This window comes from Lycium ferocissimum, chromosome 2 (genome assembly GCF_029784015.1).
Source record: "Lycium ferocissimum isolate CSIRO_LF1 chromosome 2, AGI_CSIRO_Lferr_CH_V1, whole genome shotgun sequence".
Lineage (NCBI taxonomy): Eukaryota > Viridiplantae > Streptophyta > Magnoliopsida > Solanales > Solanaceae > Lycium > Lycium ferocissimum.
Genome location: NC_081343.1, coordinates 42,618,565 through 42,637,184, shown reverse-complemented (window position 1 = coordinate 42,637,184; position 18,620 = coordinate 42,618,565). Strand labels below are relative to the sequence as shown.

At 34.5% G+C, this 18,620-nt stretch overlaps 2 protein-coding genes across 3 annotated transcripts; one reads left to right on the top strand and one right to left on the bottom strand.

Moving 5' to 3' along the window:
- Positions 1-7,864: 7,864 nt before the first annotated feature.
- LOC132047611 (methyl jasmonate esterase 1-like) lies at positions 7,865-9,022 on the bottom strand. The gene is made up of 4 exons (XM_059438630.1): positions 8,954-9,022; positions 8,442-8,783; positions 8,209-8,346; positions 7,865-7,978 (listed from the first exon to the last, which is right to left on the bottom strand). The coding sequence occupies exons 1-4, from the start codon at positions 9,020-9,022 to the stop codon at positions 7,865-7,867; spliced, it is 663 nt and encodes a 220-aa protein (XP_059294613.1).
- Positions 9,023-9,118: 96 nt separating this feature from the next.
- LOC132048072 (uncharacterized) lies at positions 9,119-12,410 on the top strand. Of its 2 annotated transcripts, XM_059439012.1 has the most exons (4): positions 9,119-9,202; positions 9,289-9,573; positions 9,654-9,773; positions 11,838-12,337. In XM_059439012.1, exons 2-4 carry the CDS (start codon positions 9,460-9,462, stop codon positions 11,916-11,918), a joined length of 315 nt encoding a protein of 104 aa, XP_059294995.1. In that variant the 5' UTR covers positions 9,119-9,202; positions 9,289-9,459; the 3' UTR covers positions 11,919-12,337. The 2 variants fall into 2 exon arrangements, with proteins under 2 accessions (XP_059294995.1, XP_059294994.1); XM_059439011.1 differs by lacking the exons at positions 9,119-9,202; positions 9,289-9,573 and having other exon boundaries at positions 9,582-9,773; positions 11,838-12,410.
- Positions 12,411-18,620: the final 6,210 nt, after the last annotated feature.

Sequence of the window (18,620 nt, the reverse complement as noted above, 5' to 3'; positions counted from 1 at the left end):
ATTAGTCTCTCGTTGGTTATCCCGAGAGAAATATAAAAAGGCGTTCGAACCCATTTTGTCAAGTTTTGGATCTATCGTTACGAGAGTAGATTCGCGAGAGAGTGGATTCGTGGCTTCGATGCCCTAGCTCACTGCACCCACAAGAGGTAAACCCGATCCTACTTTCTTTCTTTCTTTTTGTTTCATCTAAAATTCTGTTTATGCGTTGAATGGTCATGTTTCGAGGTCCTATCGTATTCGGATCTGTTTTGGATTAAATCATGTGGTCACCTACTTTTTTTTTTTTACCTCTAAATTAGATGGTGTTTGGATGTAAAAAAAAAGAGTAGTCATACCCTCAACTGGATATTAAGTAAGATTCAATGTCCGAAACCATATTGTTAGGGTGTTACATTCTGATTCGTATGGAGATATCTTTGTTTTAGCTTTGGATGATATGTTGACGTCTTTTGTTTGTACTAAATTCACGATCATTTGGAAATGTCTAGTTTATGTCGAGTAAATCCGACTCTATTTTGTCCATTTACTCCCTTCGTGCCTAGTGTCTTTGCTTATTTAGAAAAATCCATGTTCATAATTTTATTTGTGTGTTCTGTAATGAAGGCTTAAAGCAGGAATATGATTCTACTTTGGTTAAGATAACTTACTTTTCTTCTACTATCGGCCATACTTAAATTTTTGAAATCCTGTTCTTTGTTCCTTTCGCTTATCACGTGGATGAGCATAAATGTTATCACGACTTAGAATATTTATTTAGATAGGTTGTTTTATTCATCCTTTTGATCACATGTATGAAGGTTTAGTGAAATGCTACCGCCTTGATTCAGATTTCTATATGTTACTGTCTCGATTTATGTTTTCGTATGATAGAAGTATGGCCTTAGATCCCTGTTCAAAGCTTTAGTTATTAAGTCATGATACCTTCCTTATGAACTTGAATGGATATTATTATACTAGTAGTAATGGTTAATCTTTAATCAACATCAAAAATGATCCATGATCTCCTTGCTCGTGTAATTCATATCGTCTTGCTGCATTATGGCCCGAGTCCTAGTTGGTGATGTTAATTAGTCCACCTCGTTATGTCCGTAACGTTAAAGTTTATTCAAATGGTTAACACCACACACGCCTCACGTTTGAGTTAATCTGAGGCTATGTCCATGTATCTTCATGTTTAGGAAGAAAACTGCCCATAGTGTAATATTCCTCTATTTATTTGAGTGATGTTAAATAAATAATATTCTTTCTTTAGATGTTCACATGGTTAGATTGAGGGGAGCAGCCTGAGTTTAAGTTTGTAGACTCATATAAGACCCTTTTTAGCATGTAGTAATTATTTTGATAATTAAAAGATGAAGGCATTGTTCCAATTTCAATGTGTGCTCCTTAAGAATATAATGTTCCCTCTCTGAAGCATATGAGACTGATTTATATAAGTTTTACATATAATATGACGTGACGATATTCTTAGTTTACAGATTATTAGAATTTGAGGTAAGAATGTACTTCTTTTGCATATTTAGTTTGTATATATTTCTAATGAGCAGAGTACCTCTTCTAACCAGCTCTCTTTCTTTTTTTTTTCCTTATTTTTTTGCATGAATACCGGAGTTGGAGAGTTCCACTTTGGGACTCGACGTCACCGCAAGACCTGAACGCGCATCCACTATATCATTCGTATCTCCCGCTCTTTCTCAAAAGCTCATTCGAATAGAAAACTAAAGAGAAGCGAGATGATATGACAAGCATCCGTTATACTCTTCCTTTAGTTACTTATTCCGAGCATCATACTTTATAGCTTTTCTTTCGGTTGTTTCACCATCTATGACCAGTTGGTGTGTTTGTTTGGTGACTTTGTTTGAAGTTTGAGATGTCCCCAAAATATCGATATTTAGTCCCGTTGTCGAGAGAAACCTGTAATTAAATCTAGATCCCTTTTAATCAAGAAGCCGATCTCATGCCTTTCACTCATAAAGCTGTAACTTAGACATTTATAACCAGTTAGTTAACTGGAAGTTTAGGAGTCAAAACATGTTTTTTTTTAAAATCGATTGAGTTTTTTTTTTAGAAGAAGTAATTTTAGAAAACCTTTACAACGGATTTTTTTAGCATCAAAGATTGTTTTTCTACGGGTTGAGGTATAATGATCTACTAACTTTCTCCAAGTCCTTAAATTAAGCTAACTGTTACTTTTGAAACATATGAATGTCTTTCGCTAAAATATTTATCTTACTAAGTGATTAGTTAAAGAAAGCCTATTTATAAAATTATTTTATCTAGTCATTTAATATATATGTGTGTGTATATATATATAATATATAACCGTTAAAATCAATTAACACCTAATTATTAAGTTGTTTCAAATATTTGCAAAACGTTGCACCATCTCACACTTTTTCAGCTTATTCATAATTAAACTCTTTTACGCAAAAAATTATAATTTTCTACAAGTCTTATTTTTAATAGCATTATTATGTTCCTATTTATAATTTTAGCAACATATACAAGCTATTTTCCAAACATTTAAAATGTTACACTTACACTTAGCCTAATTAAATTTGAGTCCGGTCGGATTAACCATTATTAATGGAATTTAGAGGATGCCTAATAGCTTCCCTCTAGAGTAGTTGAACCCGTACCTAGAATTTCGGTTTCGTAGACTTTAAAAATAAAATCAACTTTAGATAATTATTTTAATTAACTTTAGGTGCCCTAATTCACCATAAATAATTAGGTGGCGACTCTTTAATTTTAATTAACTCCGGAATTACCCGGATATTGTAAACTATTTTGACTTAGGTTAAAATAGGGTATAACACTTGCAACCTTTGATTGATGAGTTGGAATTGTTGTGGGTTGAAGGGGTGACACATTTGATGTATAGCGTAGGCAGAACTTTAATTTGCGGGCCACCTTAATGTGGACTATTAATGACTTTCCTGCGTATTGAATGTTGTGGTGGATGATAGCCGGAAAGTTAGCCTGCCCCTCATCGCATGGAAAATACTAAATCTTTCACTTTAAAATATGGCCATAAAAATTCATGGTTTGATTGCCACCGTCAATTCTTGCCAATGGATCATGAGTTTGAAGTATGAAAAATGCATTCAGTAAGAACACAATTGAACGAAACTGTCCACCTCCAAGACTGTGGGGAGAGGATATTTGGGAGAGGGTTCAAAACTTTCCGAAGGTTCTTTGAAGAAGCACCGTACAAGTTCGATAGGTATGGGTTAACACATAACTGGACTAAGCAAAGCATATTTTGGGAGTTACCATATTGGAAGGATAATCTTCTCCGACATAATCTTGATGTCATGCATATTGAAAAAAATTACTTTGATAACTTGTTCAACACAGTGATGGATGTTAAGGGCAAGACAAAAGATAATCCAAAGGCTAGAATGGACGTACAGGAATACTGTAAACGAAAAGAGTTATGGTTACAGGACAAACAAAACAGAGTCTTCAAGCCTAAGGCTGGTTAATCATTCACAATGGAGCAAAAGCGAAAGATTTGTCAGTGTGTTCAGAACTTGAAGATGCCTGATGGGTATGCATCAAATTTGGGAAAACGTGTCGATATGGAGCAAGGAAAGTTACATGGGATAAAAGGCCATGATAGTCACATTTTCATGGAAACTTTACTCCCCATTGCATTTAGTGGCTTGCCTACCCGAACGGAAACCTATGACAAGAAATTAGTTTGTTCTTCAAAGACTTGTGTTCTAGCACGTTGAAGGTAGACAACCTAGAACGGATGCATAAGAATATTCCTGTAATCACAAATAAGTTGGAGAAGATTCTACTACCGGGGTTCTTTGATGTGATGGAACATCTTCGAATTCACCTTGCAGAGGAAGCTAGACTCGAAGGCCCAGTTCAATGTCGGTGGATGTATCCTTTTGAGAGGTAATGAGTCTAAATTTTCATTTATTCCTATCAAATTGTTTAATTTAAAAACACATGCTTAACATAATATTATGTGGGACTATTGGCAAGTGTAAACGGGGTATCATGCAGAGACATAGAGTGGAGGGCTCAATTTGCAAGCATATCTTGCTAAGGAAACATCTCATTTCTGTTCTTACTACTTTGGAGATGATGTTCCTTACTTGCGAAACAGGCCCAATCGGCACTACGACGGAGGTGTCAATGATGCTTTCGCGAAGCCGATATCTATCTTCAATCGACCGGGTACGGGATCAAAAAAACGTAAAAAAAGATAATTGAATGATATGGAGTTTAAGTCTGCATTGACACATGTCTTGCTGAATTGCCCGAAACTTCAATCATATTATGAGTAAGTTGTTGTTATATTGCACTAATTATGCAATACCAAGGCATAACGACTAACTCAAACTCCATCCTATTTCACTAAAGCAAGAAGGGAGAAAGTTGACTTTGAGAAAGAAGGGATTCTATTTAGATTAGTTTCTTAGTAAAAGATAAGGCAGAAGCAAAGGGCGTAGCGGCTGAAGCCGTTGCGCCCGACGCGCATCCCTTTTCTTGCTCGTTAGCGCCCCCCACCCCTATTATTTAGATTATAGTCATAAAGGAACTAAAGGAAATTTGACAACCTTACTAATAGAAAGGGGATGCGCTCAAGCATGCGAAGAAAGCTCGAAGAGCTTCTCTTATATTATAGAAAGGTTTGTAGAAAGGATGTTGGGCAGTTACTTTGTGTAGATAAAAGACGAGTCTCAAGTGTACGAACAATTTGCAACATGGTTTAAAGATTACTTAAGTGTTACAATATTTTCATAAAGCTATCTTAAATAAAAAAGTGCTCGTTCTGCTATTGCTAAATTGTTATTTCTTAACTACTAATAGGTACATAGTACACAATATGGTTACCATGACCAATTTTTGAAAGACATATCTTGGGGGCCAGATAGCGTCTGTTCTATGGACAAATATGTGGTAAATGGTTTCAAGTTTACTACGGAAGAACGCTCCAATCATATGAAAACTAACAACAATAGGGTTTGGGTTAAAGGTGGTGATGGAAACCACACGGGGGTTGATTATTATGGTGTAATCAAGGAGATCCTAGAACTAGCTTTTTCTGGTTTTCAAGTAAAGAAAATTGTACTTTTTTGGTGCAAGTGGTTCGATCCAACGCCAAATAGAGGTATGAGGCAATTCAGGCAGTATAACATCACCGAAGTAAACCACACGAGGGAATATGGGGCTTATGATCCTTTTATTATTGCACAAAATGTTAGGCAAGTATACTATGCTCCTTGTCCCTTGGGTCCAGAAAAGTCTGCTTGGTGGGTGGTAATTTAAACCAAGCCTGTGGCTCGAGTGGAAGTGGAGAATGAGTTGCCTGTTACATTCCAAGCTGACGACGTATCAAGTGTTCACCAAACAGTTGACAATGAGTTAGAAAAGGATTTAGAGCATCCATAACACATATTAGAATAAATTGATATAGAAGAAATTAATCCAGAGGTGAATAAGCCTAACGATGAAAACGAAACACCGATGAGGAAGAATGGTCAGAAGAGGGAGACAATGATGATGATGAATAGCATCTCTTTCTTTTGCATCAGCTGGGCTGCATACCTTTGTTGTTATGGCTTATGTTATGAGTATGTTGTTTATCCGTATCACGATCCCCACTTATCTTTGCTGAATGTTTGTGTTTTTTCTTTGTTTTACTAATACGTACTCTGTTGTTTTTTAGGATTTCTCCGAATGAATTTAGTTTGTCGTATTTTTATGTTGGATATCATCTGGCAGTGAGCAGACTTAGGATCAATTTTGTCGTATTTACCAGAAGTCCTTTTACTATTTTATTAAGGGCCTATTTGGAAATCCACCCAGGTAATTGGAATTGGGTGTAATTACATTTTAGCTTTCGTTTGTTTAACTGTAATTTACGTTTAGGTGGGAATTGTGTGTAATTGAGAGGGTGTAATTACGCTCTCCAATTCTCAAGGGGGGGCTGAGAATTGGATGTAATTACACCCTGTAATTACAGGGTTACTTTTTAATTTATTTCTTTTTAATTTTATTTTAACATCTTACCTTTTTAATTTATTTTTTATTTCTATTATTTAATTTATTTTTTATTTTATTTTAATTTCTTTTCTTTTCTAATTTATTTTTATTTCTATTATTTAATTTCTTTTTTATTTTTACTTTTTAATCATTTGTATTTTTAAAAATATATTTTTCTTTTTATAGAATTTATATTTCATTTCATTTCTTCTCATTCTCAACCTTGACTTCTTGTGGTTCCATGTAATTGCTCGTATTTTTTTTATTTTTTTCTTTTATTTATTTAGCATAACCATGTTAATATTCTAATTTTTAAAACTACATCTCTTAATATTGGAAAGAATGAGTCATTAGCAAAATTGACATATAAAAAGTACGTTATTAAAGTAGAATTTCATTGTGAATGAGGTTATTGACTTATATTTTCCCTTTCTGTTGAATTATAGGAGTATTTACTTATGTTAAGTTGAAACTTACTTATGTAACGTTAAAATTTGACATAAGAATATTATGTTAAAAATATTCTTTCGGATTTTGAATTTAGGTTATGCTTTCAATTTTAAAAATATTTGCTTTAGTACTATTGACTTGTTATTTCACATTACATGTTGTTTATTTTTTACTTACAGTTGATAGAATTATTGTCAAATATTTGAACAGTGGTATGGCATTATATTTATAATTTTTTTTTGTCAAACATCCAATCCCATGATGTTCTCACAAAAAAGGTATGCTTTTAATTTTTATAATCAATTAAAATTAAAATATTATTAATTTGAAATTATATATCAATTAATTTTTACAATATTAGTTACAAATATATGATTATTAATTAACATATTTTCAAGAAAAAATGTATTATTAACTAATTTAATATCATTTATAAAGGCACATATTTTTTAAATATTAATTTTAAATTTTTTATAATTAAATTTTAGTTTTAAATTAAACTAACTGTGTAATTACACTTGTGCAACCAAACAACACGCTTGTAATTACACTGTAATTACATTATGACAAACAAATAGGTCGTTGTAATTACAATACTGTGTAATTACTAGGCTGTGTAATTACTAGGGTAGTAATTACACCAATTCCAATTACCAAGTGGCTTTCCAAACAGGCTCTAAGCTTATTTGGTGGTGATTTTCTTTTTCATGTTTAGGGACTGCCTGTTTAACTGATGTGATTGGAATTATTCTCTTACACTATGTTACAAACTCATTACGCGGACTATTTTATGTTAAACTCCTATGCCGCTTATCTTCGCTGAATGTTTGTGTTTTTTCTTTGTTTTACTAATACGTACTCTGTTGTTTTTAGGATTTCTCCCAATGAATTTAATTTGTCGTATTTTTATGTTGGATTATCATCTGGTGGTGAGCAGACTTAGGATCAGTTTTGTCGTATTTACCAGAAGTCCTTTTACTATTTTATTAAGCTTATTTGGTGGTGATTTTCTTTTTCATGTTTAGGGACTGCCTGTTTAACTGATGTGATTGGAATTATTTTCTTGCACTATGTTACAAACTCATTACACGGACTATTTTATGTTAAACTCCTATGAAATTTTGTTGCTATGATGAACTATTTGGTTTATGATTTTTAGCTTTGATATAGTCTTCAAGTTGATTGCATGACTCCGGAAGCTTGTTTTATACCTGGTCACTTCTTTTATGAACTCTCCAACTGCTCCTCCACGACTGCATTATTCCATCTACAAGAGTTCATTATTTTTTATTTTTTTTTATTTGTAGATGACAGGTGATAAAAGGAGCAAGGGTATTGCTACTGCCCCTAAAGAAACATAAAAAGAGTAGTAGGGCTTTGTGGAAAGAGCCAGGTCCCGCCGTGATTAGAGATAGTAGCCCAAACTGATCCATATCTTTTTCTTAACCATCTCCTTAGAAACATCTTCCACACTGTATAAAAAAATTGGCCTTACTAGTGTATTGGCCAGCTCCAAATCCTAACACCAAGAAGGAATAATTAACCGACTTAAATCATTTCCATGTGGTCGTTGCAATTAAGTAGTCGAATAGATCTATAATTTGGATAAACTAGTAAAATCATCGAGTAGGTGATGCCTACTAATATTTTTTGGCAAAACAAGTCATTAGTCACTTTAGGGACAACCTATTTACCTGAATAACAGAACTTGGCTATTTCAATTATATTTTTGGATTATGCTTTGTTTACCTGATTCGGGCTCAACTGGTAAATCTTAGTTGCCAAGTATTTCGGACCATAACTCAAGGTTGTTGGAGGACTGGTAGGTCCATTATCGTATGTAACACGATTATCAAGTGCAGATAATACTCCAGTCAAAGCCAAGACCTGTAACGAAGTATATTTATTTCAAATATGTATAAGTGTAAGCAAACATAACAAATTATCTCATGGCTAAAGTTGGGAATATGCAAAATTGGTACCTCATTGTAGATGGTGGTTGCATTGAGAGTTGGACCAAGCATTAGAGTAGTGACAAATATAGCAACTGAAATCTTTTCCGGAAAGCTTTCCATGGCTTTAGAAATTGCAAAGCCACCAAGTTCATGGCCTACAAGAACCACTTTTTTATCAGCAGGAAGTGAGGCCATGAACTCCATCAGCGGACTCAAGTAATCAGAAAAATGTTGGACTTCGAGGACCTGCTTGGGGTTGATACCTGAAGCACCTAAGTCAATAGCTGTGACATTATGCCTTGAAGATCTTATCAATACAATAATTTTGTACCATGACCAGGTTCCATGGCATGGCCAATGCAGTATGGTCTTTTATCATTTTTGTCATCTGTTAGGAGCCTGCATTTGTTAAACTTCTGCATACTTGATGTTGTCCTATGAACTGCATGATGTAATGATGGTAGCTGCTGTTCTTTATAACACCAGTCCAAATCACTTCCCATAGTAGGATCAATGGAACAGTTCCATGCCACACAAACCTGGACTAATTCATTTCTTATGAAAAAAAGATCCTTAGCACCAGTAGTAGCATTAGTGCATGCATACATCGGAATAATACCAATGAGATGTTAAACCTCTAAGTGTTAAATTGGTTATGTTTTTTTAGTTTTTTACCAGACAAAGCTTCAAGAATTCTTTCACGGACGATACAGGATTGTTTCACGGACTAGCTGACTTGGGGCAAGATGGAACCAGACCAGAAGAGACAGATCTATTTAACCTTTAAGGTATATGAATTTATTATTTTTATTCAAATAATTTACTATAATATTGATTGATTCCTTATTAATAAACTCATTACTATTCATTGCAGAGAAAGTGTTTCTAGCTCCCGGAACATGAAGCTCATGTTGCCCAAAACTTCGAGAAGAAAGTAGGGCCATTTTGCTAAAGGGTGCATTAGGAAGGGTTCGTGAAGAGCAAGTGAAGCCTGATTGGATCCGTCCTGAGGCCTATAACAAGCTATTGCGGTACTGGGCGTCTGATGAATTTAAGAAACAAAGTGAAACAGGGAAAAAGGCCAGAAATTCTACGAAGGGTGGCTCCCTGCATACTAGTGGGGCTAATTAAGAGCCAAGCGGCCGTGAGGAAGGAGCTGGTATTTTTCCTTTAATCCTATTGTAGGATAATCAATTTATTTCGTTTTCTTTATTAATTACTCAATTATTCTTTTTGCAGGAACTCAAAGAAAAGAGGATATTGCCTCAAGATGAGGCATTCAGAATCACTCACGTGAAGCAGAAGAAAAACAGTGAACAGCCAGACGAATGGGTTGAGGAACGGGCTAAGCAGTCCTACGTAAGTTTAATTGAATTTCTTTTCTAAAACAGAAGCTTCTACTTTTCATGTGCTTTTATCAAGCCAGGATTTGACCCTCTGGATAGTAATATATCTATTGCTTTTATCTCTTCACTTTCTCCAATTGGTTCCATATGAATATATTAAAAAGAGAAGAAAAGTAGTACTACTGCAAACTACAATTTGCAGCTTCTGGCAGTGGATATATGTGAACATATAAGGAAAGATGTTTTCTTAAATTGCTAATATCAAACTAACTAGAATTCTTAAATTTGCATTGTAACTAATGGTAAAGACTAGTCTTTGATCATGAGATAACCAAAGAACTGGTTCAGTGAAATGATGAAGTGCCATATTCTTGTAGCTTGCATTTTCTTCACCTATGGCCAGTGACCTTGAATCACTATGTTGGTACAGCTTCTAGCCCTTGTTTCATGCGTCAGCCCTGAAGGGTATCGTGTCACAAGCAAAGCCTGAAATCTAAGATGTATATCTCTCTCTCTCGTTGTATAAGGGAACCAAAAATTCTGATTGCCAGACTGAATGAATGATAATGACCTTTATAAGAAGTACTAGAGTTGATGTTATAAGACCCGGATGATTTGTTGTTTCGGGTTCCATTTATAAAGTTCTACTTTGAATTACAGTTTTCCCGGAATTCTGGAGTATTGGTGACATATTGTTTTATAGGATTAAGGATCTTTATTTGTAGAAGTTAAAGCAACATATTTCTTTCAAGGAAGCTATTTAAAGTAGTATTTTGACCAACGCCCAATGGTGCTATAAAAACTCTGTTTTAAAGAAGTTAAACCTCTTGAGTAAGAAAATCTGATAATATATCTACACTTAGATATCATCAATAACAAAATTTGTGCGACAAAGTTTCTCTAAATGTTAATAGTTTTTTTTTTTTTTTTTTTTTTTTTTTTTTGTATACACGGTGCTAAATATTTCAAAGACCGAGACGGTATTAATCGACATATATGGATCTGGTTGCCCCTGTTCATATTTTAAGTTCTCACCATCCCAAAACTCATATCATTTCTTGTGAAGATTAGATCAATGAGATAATTGTAAGACTGAACCATGGACCTGGTTTGCCTGTCCATGTATCTCCATATAACACACACCAGATCCCATCCCATCTCATTTTCTGCACCAATAACTATCAATCTCTCCACCCATAGGCCTTGAGTAAGAGAAATTGGAGAAAAACCAGTGGCATTAGGCCTTATATTCTTGTCCATCCAACCTTCAGAGAACCTGCAGACAGAAAGAACAAGTAAAACCAGCTTGTTTGCATACTAATGCAAGATCTCCTGTAGTTGTTTCAAGCATGATTAGTTTTGGTATCTAGCGAAGTAGGACTAATTTTCAAACTTTGAGACCATCTCTTCTTTAAATGGATATGAAGTTGAATTCAACTCTAAGTTGAAAGGCTGAAGCAGGGAACCTCTATTTCTCCTTCAAAATTTCTGGTTAGTCTGTGCAAATATTTGACATTATATTGCTGACTTTTGCAAATAGTGTTTTAGCTCACGTTTTGAAATGCAGTCTGTTTGGCATGAAAATAGTGTTTCTGCACAAAAAAATCAGTTGTTGTCATCGTGACCAGTGGCGGAGCGGATTTCCGTCGAGGGGTTCAAAATATAAAAAAGTAAAAAAATTGTTTATATATAAAAAATAATTTTCTGTAAAAAGTATTTTTTTCGCTTCAGTTGTTGTCATCGTGACAACATTTTCTACTCAGTTGATGTCTATAAATGTTTATTAATAAGAATTTGTTGAATACGTCAATTGATATTTGTGACTCTTCACCTTTTAATGATGTGAATGCGATGATTGGCCATGATATGAATACAATGATTGGCCTTTGTGTGCACTGTTTGATTCTTGAGCAGTAATATAGTATCATTGTAGTAATTTCTATATTGCTTTCCCTTCCATTTTCAGATTTTGCCAATGGGGTGCAAGTTCGAAATTGTACTTAGATATGCTTTGATATGATAGTGTCTTACATTGGTTTTACCATTTAGACAGTTGATTTTCCTTGTTCAATTTCAGATTCAATTTCAACAATCACGGGCTGAGTTATGCAGTAGTCTGCCACCTGGAACAGAGCCTACAGATGAACAATTGAATTAATTGTGGATTGCGACAGTTGGTGGCCCCACTAGGTTTGGCACAACTTATGGAATGGCAAATAGAGCATTTCGTAAATTCCAATCGCCTCTGCAAGGCATAGGTTCTTCCAATGATGTCGGGTCGTCAGACAGAGCGAGTGTTATGGCCATGGAGCAGAAGATTATTGAGCTATCTATCCAGTTACAGGCTTCGGAGGCTAGGGAGAGGCGGAGGGACGAGCAGCTACAGGCTGCGGAGGATAGGGGGAGACAGAGGGATGAGCAATTTGCGGGTATGAAAGCTCAATTAGACTTATTACTTTCTTTGAGGGGGATTCCCCCTAGTCCTGATGATGCTTGTAGCTCCAAGCGTCGACCTCCCCATTCTCAATCTAGTTCACGACATCGAGATGTTGGTCAAGAACATGGACTTGTAGATGAGCCAAGTAGCGGTGATGATCATGGGGAGCACGTGTCAAACACAGAACGACGTGGTTGAATTTTAAATATCTTACTAACTTATAAATTTTTTGGTGGATTTGTAAAAATGTGAAAGTGTTTGGTGGGAGAATTCTATGTTGAAGTAGTTTGATGTTGTAGACTAACTTAATGTAGACTAGTATAACGTTTTGTGGATGTTTGCAAAGTGACGAGCGCAAAACACAGTATAAAGTAAGCGCTTCGCTAGTCAAATATAGTATAGTTTAAGATCGTCTCCACAGGGATTGGTACAAATAATTACCCAAACATAACCTTGCTCAATATTATTCAGGAAATAAAAACTTTAGTTTGTTGTGGTTATAAACCACGATTATCGACTACAACGTAATTAAGGACAATCGACAATGAAAGCAAAGATTACTATTAATATGAGAAGTAAGGGTAGTAGACAAGACAGATGCAAGATTTTAGCAATTATCTTCAATTTGTTTTATCATTCTCCTCTAAATTTTATTGAGTCTCTCGAATTCAATAAGTAATTAGTTTACTCTAGAATCTAATAAACACCTTCCGATTATTTATACAGATTTCACAAATTAAACTAATGCAAGCTCTGAGAATGTTCAAAAATTATGGATAGAAATGGTTCAAAAATTATGGATAGAAATGGATCTTCAGACTACTTCTAACGAATATCGTCAGCTTATAACCCAAGAAAAATTATTCAAGAGTCTCTTCCGATTACTCTAAAATCATTCAATCATGAGCTAAATCAGATTTATATTAAGATAATTCATAGAACACTTTCTCTTTCGATTAAAGCATCCAAAAATATCTCAACAATCAAATAAAACTACTATCCATGAGTTCAAGGCGATGAAAAGCACATTGTGAACATATGCAAAAAACGAAAAAGGGTTTAGGCTCAAGGGAAACATCTCTCGAATATTTTCCTCTCTTGGTTCAACCAATAATTCAAGAAGCTCTTTCGATAACTTAGAAGAATCACCAATTAAAACCAAATAAAACAGTGTAAAGATATTCACCAAACTATTTCGCTTTCGATTAAATAAAATAGTAAATAACTCTGCAATTCAATTCAAAACCCTGCTAACGAATTCAAGCAATAAGACAAGAATCGAATCTAAAAACGTCAATCAATACATCATGTCTTGTCAAAACCCTATAAGAAAACTGTTCCATAATAGAATAAAAGAACATAGAAGAATAGAAGTAGAAAACATTACAACCGACGATTGATCCAAACTTCCGTATTGAATCGAATCACGATGGAAAGTAATGAATTCGGCCGTCAAATCCTCTTCTACGTGCCTCCAATGCCTCCTCAGTCAAAAGTCTCCTCCAAAACGTGTTTAGATAGTATTTATAACATATTCCAAAAGTCCCGGGACGAAAATACCCTTAAGAATTCGGAAAAACTGAAACTGCTCGAAAAGGGCTTACCGCGACGCGCAGGGCGTAGCGCCTAGCGTCGCGGCAGGCAATAAATTCAGAGCCTGTGGACGTAGCAGCATATTAAAGTGCTGCTCTATGTTCTTTCTCCATCTGTTGCCACCTAATTCCCATCCAATTCATTCCTTTAATTAATTTCCTTTCACGTAGTTAGTGGCCTCAATCATTAGGCAATCATGGTCCAATCATTAGATAGGATCTCCTTCATTTTGACTTGTTATAATGTCTTTGCTTCACTTTAATTTGCTACCAATATATTCAACTTCAACTTCGATTACAATCCCACATCCGTTAAATCCCGATTTAGCTTCAAAATGCTCCTTATCTCGAAATCAAGTCCTATACAATAAAACTCACGTAATAAGCGTAAAATACTAACATTATAGCTCAAACACAATCAAAATGTAGTAAAATATAAGGCGAACTATAGCTAAAAACCCGTGTTTATAGCCTATCATCACAAAGGTTGAAGTAGTTTAATGTTTTTTGTGAATGTTGAATTACATTTTGATCCAACTTTGAAGTAGTTTCGAGTTGAATTTGATGTGCTTGTTGGAAATTTGGCAGCTATTTGAACTGGTTTTAGCTAAATATAGAACTAGTTTTCATTGTTGGCAAGTGGACAGCTGCAAAAGTAGCAGAATACCGCCAATTTTTTTGCAGAAAACTAACCTCATGAGGTCAGTTATTTCAATTTCATTTTCCAGATTTTAAAGAAACCAACCTCAGGTGGTCGATTGTGTTCATATCATTTTGCACATTTTAAAGAAACCGACCACAGGAGGTCAGTTGTGTTCATATCAGTATACATATTTTAAAGAACCCGACTACATGAGGTTGGTTCATGATTGTAGTTATTCATAAATTTATAGTTAGTGACCTCATGTTGTCGGTAACAGAAAAATAAATAAATAATTTTTTTAATATTTCCCACCACATGAGGTCGGTAACTTGAAAAAATAAACAAAAAAAATATATAATTTATAGACCCCATGTGGTCGTTAATGCTTTCTTGAAAAAGAAATAATTTAATATACTGACCACAAGAGGTCGGTATGTTAATTATTTTTTTTGGGACAAATCATGTACCGACCACGTGTGGTCGCTTTTTTCCGACCTCATGAGGTCGCTAATTATTTGTGAGCTGCCCATACCAGACCTACTTTTGAGGTCGCATTTTTTCAGAAACCGACCTCGTGAGGTCGGAAATATCAATTATTTTTTGTCGCTTTTGAGCAGTTTTTTAGTAGTGGAATTAGAAAATAATACTACTAAAAATTGTATCTTTCATCAAAGATTTAAATATTAATTGCTTATCTTTGTAGGGTCAAAAGATACCCAATCATTTTAACTTTGACAAACAAGTCACAATATGACGATCACATAATGAAATAGCTGAAGTAGTGGGCTTGTCCCACTAATTTACTCTTAACTAATTCACCATCTCATACTCCCTCTGTTTCAATTTATGTGAACCTATTTTCTTTTTATTCCGTGCCAAAATGAATGACCTCTTTCCTAATTTGGAAACAAATTCACTTTACGAAGTGATTTACAGCCATACAAATATTCACCTCTTTCCTAATTAGGGAACAAATTCACTTTACGACGTGATTTATAGCCACACAAATATTTAAGACTTATTTTGAATCACAAGTTTGAAAAGTTTTACTCTTTCTTGAATGTCGTGCCCAGTCAAATGGGTATCGCATAGTTTCAGACTGCTTTATCATGACTTTTTCACTTTCGTTATTTTCATTTTCATGCTGCTCCTTATCTGACCTTTTTTCCCATTTCTCTAGAGCCGAGGGTCTTTCGGAAACAGCCTCCCTACCTTGGAAGGTAGGGGTGATAAGTTGGTATTTTACCAACTTATCTCTTCTTTAAGCTTAGACTTTTGCTATATTTGATTGAGAAAATAGTGCATTTAATGTCGTTTACTCCTATTTTACAGTTTTATGTGATTTAGAAGTGATCGGAAAAGAAATCAAGTGAAAACAAGTCAAAAGAGGCCAAATTGAAGAAAACGAAAAAAGTGGCCAAAAGTGCAAAAACGATCAGATCTGTAAATCTGAAAATTGGGGCCGTTTTGGATATATTTTTGATTGGAAAATTGCGCAACTATAAAAGGAAGACTTGAAGGGTCATTTTACAAGTCTTAGAGAGCTAGGGTTCTAACACCCACACTTGGGAATTAAAGATTTGAAGACTTAGATGATAAATTTCTTACTCTTTACTCATTTCTTCAATTCCTTGTTTTGTATTGACTACTTAAGTATAGTTTTTCATTTCTTTACTTGAAACTTGTTTATGAAAATATTCTATCATTAAAAGTGTTGGATGAACCTCTTGTTTTGCTCATGTATTGAATGATTTTTATTGCTAATGAAGTGAGTTAATGTTGTTTTAATTAATCTTGTTCTTTAATGTTTCTTAAGAGATTAGCTAACCCTAAGACCTGCCCATTTACTTCGATTTGAGCTCGAGAAAGGAAGATTAATTAACAAGAATTTGGGGTGTTAAACCTCATTCATAACTTGAGCTAAAGATAGGAAAGTTACTTGAGATTATATTGATTGTTTATATTTTCCGCATTCTGAGGCTTGAGAAAAGCTTAGTAATGATATTTATCAATTTGGTCGATAGACTTTTGATGAGATTTTAGAAATCATTATCCTTAATTAGCATAAACTCACTCTTAGTTGCAAAAATCGTGAAATACATTGAATCGTTACTTAAGCGTAATTTCCTTTATATCCATACTTGTGGCCATTGATCATTTTACCCGCTTTCAAGTTAGTTTTATCTTTGTTAGTTGTTAAACCAAAAATCAAATATTAAAAAAATGTTGGGCTTAGCTTAGCTTAGTTGGTGGTAATTCCCTACTTGTTTAAATTGTCTTTATATTGTTCCTTGTGGATTCGACCTCGACTCATAGTTGGGTAAATTATATTGCGACGACTGTATACGCTTTCTCTTTGAGGAGTGGATTTGGACATTATCAAGGGGTAAGTTCTGCGTATACTTTACCTTCCCAGACCCCCACATTTTGGGATTTCACTGGTTATGTTGTTGTTGTTGTAATATATTTCTCTTTTGGTGTCTATCTTGTTTGTTGATTAAAATTCTTCACTGGAAAGTATCTCAAAGAAGTAGAAATTTACTTGGGTGTAATTGAATTAAGAAATATTTAGCATAATCAATTATAGTAATTGTTCTTTTTGGTTTTCGAGTTGTGGTAATTGGACAATTGTATAACTCTCTATGATCCTATCTTGAATGGTTAAAGGAGTTATATTTAATTATCGCGCATATGATATATAGTATAGTTAACTAATGAATCTGCAGGTTACATATATCACCTATAACTTGTTCAACAGTTTGGAGAACGGCAATATATTAGTTTGTACCTTGACCCTTTGAATGGGATATTATAGCTGCAGATTTGGCGGTTTAAAACTGCTATTATGGCAGTTAAAAACTGCCAGTTTAGGCAACGGACATGTCATAATATCTTCTACAATTCTGGCGGTTATAAACTGCCAGAATATACAAAGTAAAGCGTTGTTTTATCACTTGGTCCAAGAACTGTTGTGGCACGAAATTACGGCGGTTTCGGAAACCTACTTGTGTCTACTTGTGCACACCCAAAGTTGGAGGGCATACTTGTCAGCTGAGACCAAGTTTGAGGGTCTGTTTATGTATTATGTCAAGGAAAAGCTTTTCATTATATCGGAAATTGGGGTTGATATTTTTTCTGGATTGGTGGATGCTATTGTTCGAGTTGATTGTAGGTGTTCAATGGTAGCAAAGTTCTATTATCTACCTTCGTCACACCTTTGAGAATCTTGATTTAGGGATACAAAATTGTCAAGATGTAATAGCAATTTGTGGGTGGTCTGGATATTCAGACATCTTTTCACTTGAGATTGCAGATTTTAATTACTTTATCTTCTTTTCTTTTTCTATTTTCATAAGTGTAGCTTCTTTATTGAACGTGTTGATAAGTTTTTAGAAAAAAATTATGTGAGAATACATCACGATTGTTTAATGTACGCAATCGCATTTGTATTCTACTTCTCTTCTCTTTTTTCCTGTTTGTATTTAATCGTTAGTCAGAGAACTAGTAGGGGGACATTGGAAGGGTGAACATAGTTAAGAAAATGTTGTGTGACGCAAAAAAATAAAGACAAGATAGAAAGAAGACATAAATTGAATAATAATTGGAAAACAACTAAGGGAAACTTACCTTAGTCACCTCCCAAAAGGATCAAAAGCCACCTATCCTATTCGAACAATCCTCAAGAGAATAGCCATCTCTTGTAAACTGTTAGATCAAACGGGGATTGTTCAATTTGGACTCCACCAAATTAGCACTAATCATTCAAAACTAAAGTGTTTCAATAATATTAAATATTCAAAGATAAGTTTCTTTCAAACGAATTACAAGCACCTATAAATAAGTTTCTTAAAATATACTAGTCAAAAGAAATAAATGGAATTGTAGTCTTCTAGGTGCATAGAAGACTACAAAATTCATACTCCTAGAAGCCTAGAAAGCCACTACACATTATGAAAGTCAAAATAGTTTTTAATAAGCCTAGAAAACTGTCACGACCCAACCCCGTAGGCCGTGACTAGTGCCCGATCCGGGCACCCAAACACACCTATCAAACGCTATCACAAACTATATCAAACACACCCAGTATATGACGGAAGCCGACAAGCCAATTTGTATTCCAAATTTAGATAATTTCGAGAAAAATTTCGGCGAGTTTCCTTTGTTTTACGGACTATCCAAAGTAACCAC

Coding starts and splice junctions, on each gene's coding strand:
- LOC132047611 (XM_059438630.1), bottom strand. CDS start 9,022: ATGTATGCATGCACTAATGCTACTACTGGTGCTAAGGATCTTTTTTTC. Junction 8,784..8,953: donor TAAGAAATGAATTAGTCCAG/GTTTGTGTGGCA, acceptor AAATGATAAAAG/ACCATACTGCATTGGCCATG. Junction 7,979..8,208: donor ACCAGTTGAGCCCGAATCAG/GTAAACAAAGCA, acceptor TCTTGGTGTTAG/GATTTGGAGCTGGCCAATAC.
- LOC132048072 (XM_059439011.1), top strand. CDS start 11,970: ATGGCAAATAGAGCATTTCGTAAATTCCAATCGCCTCTGCAAGGCATA.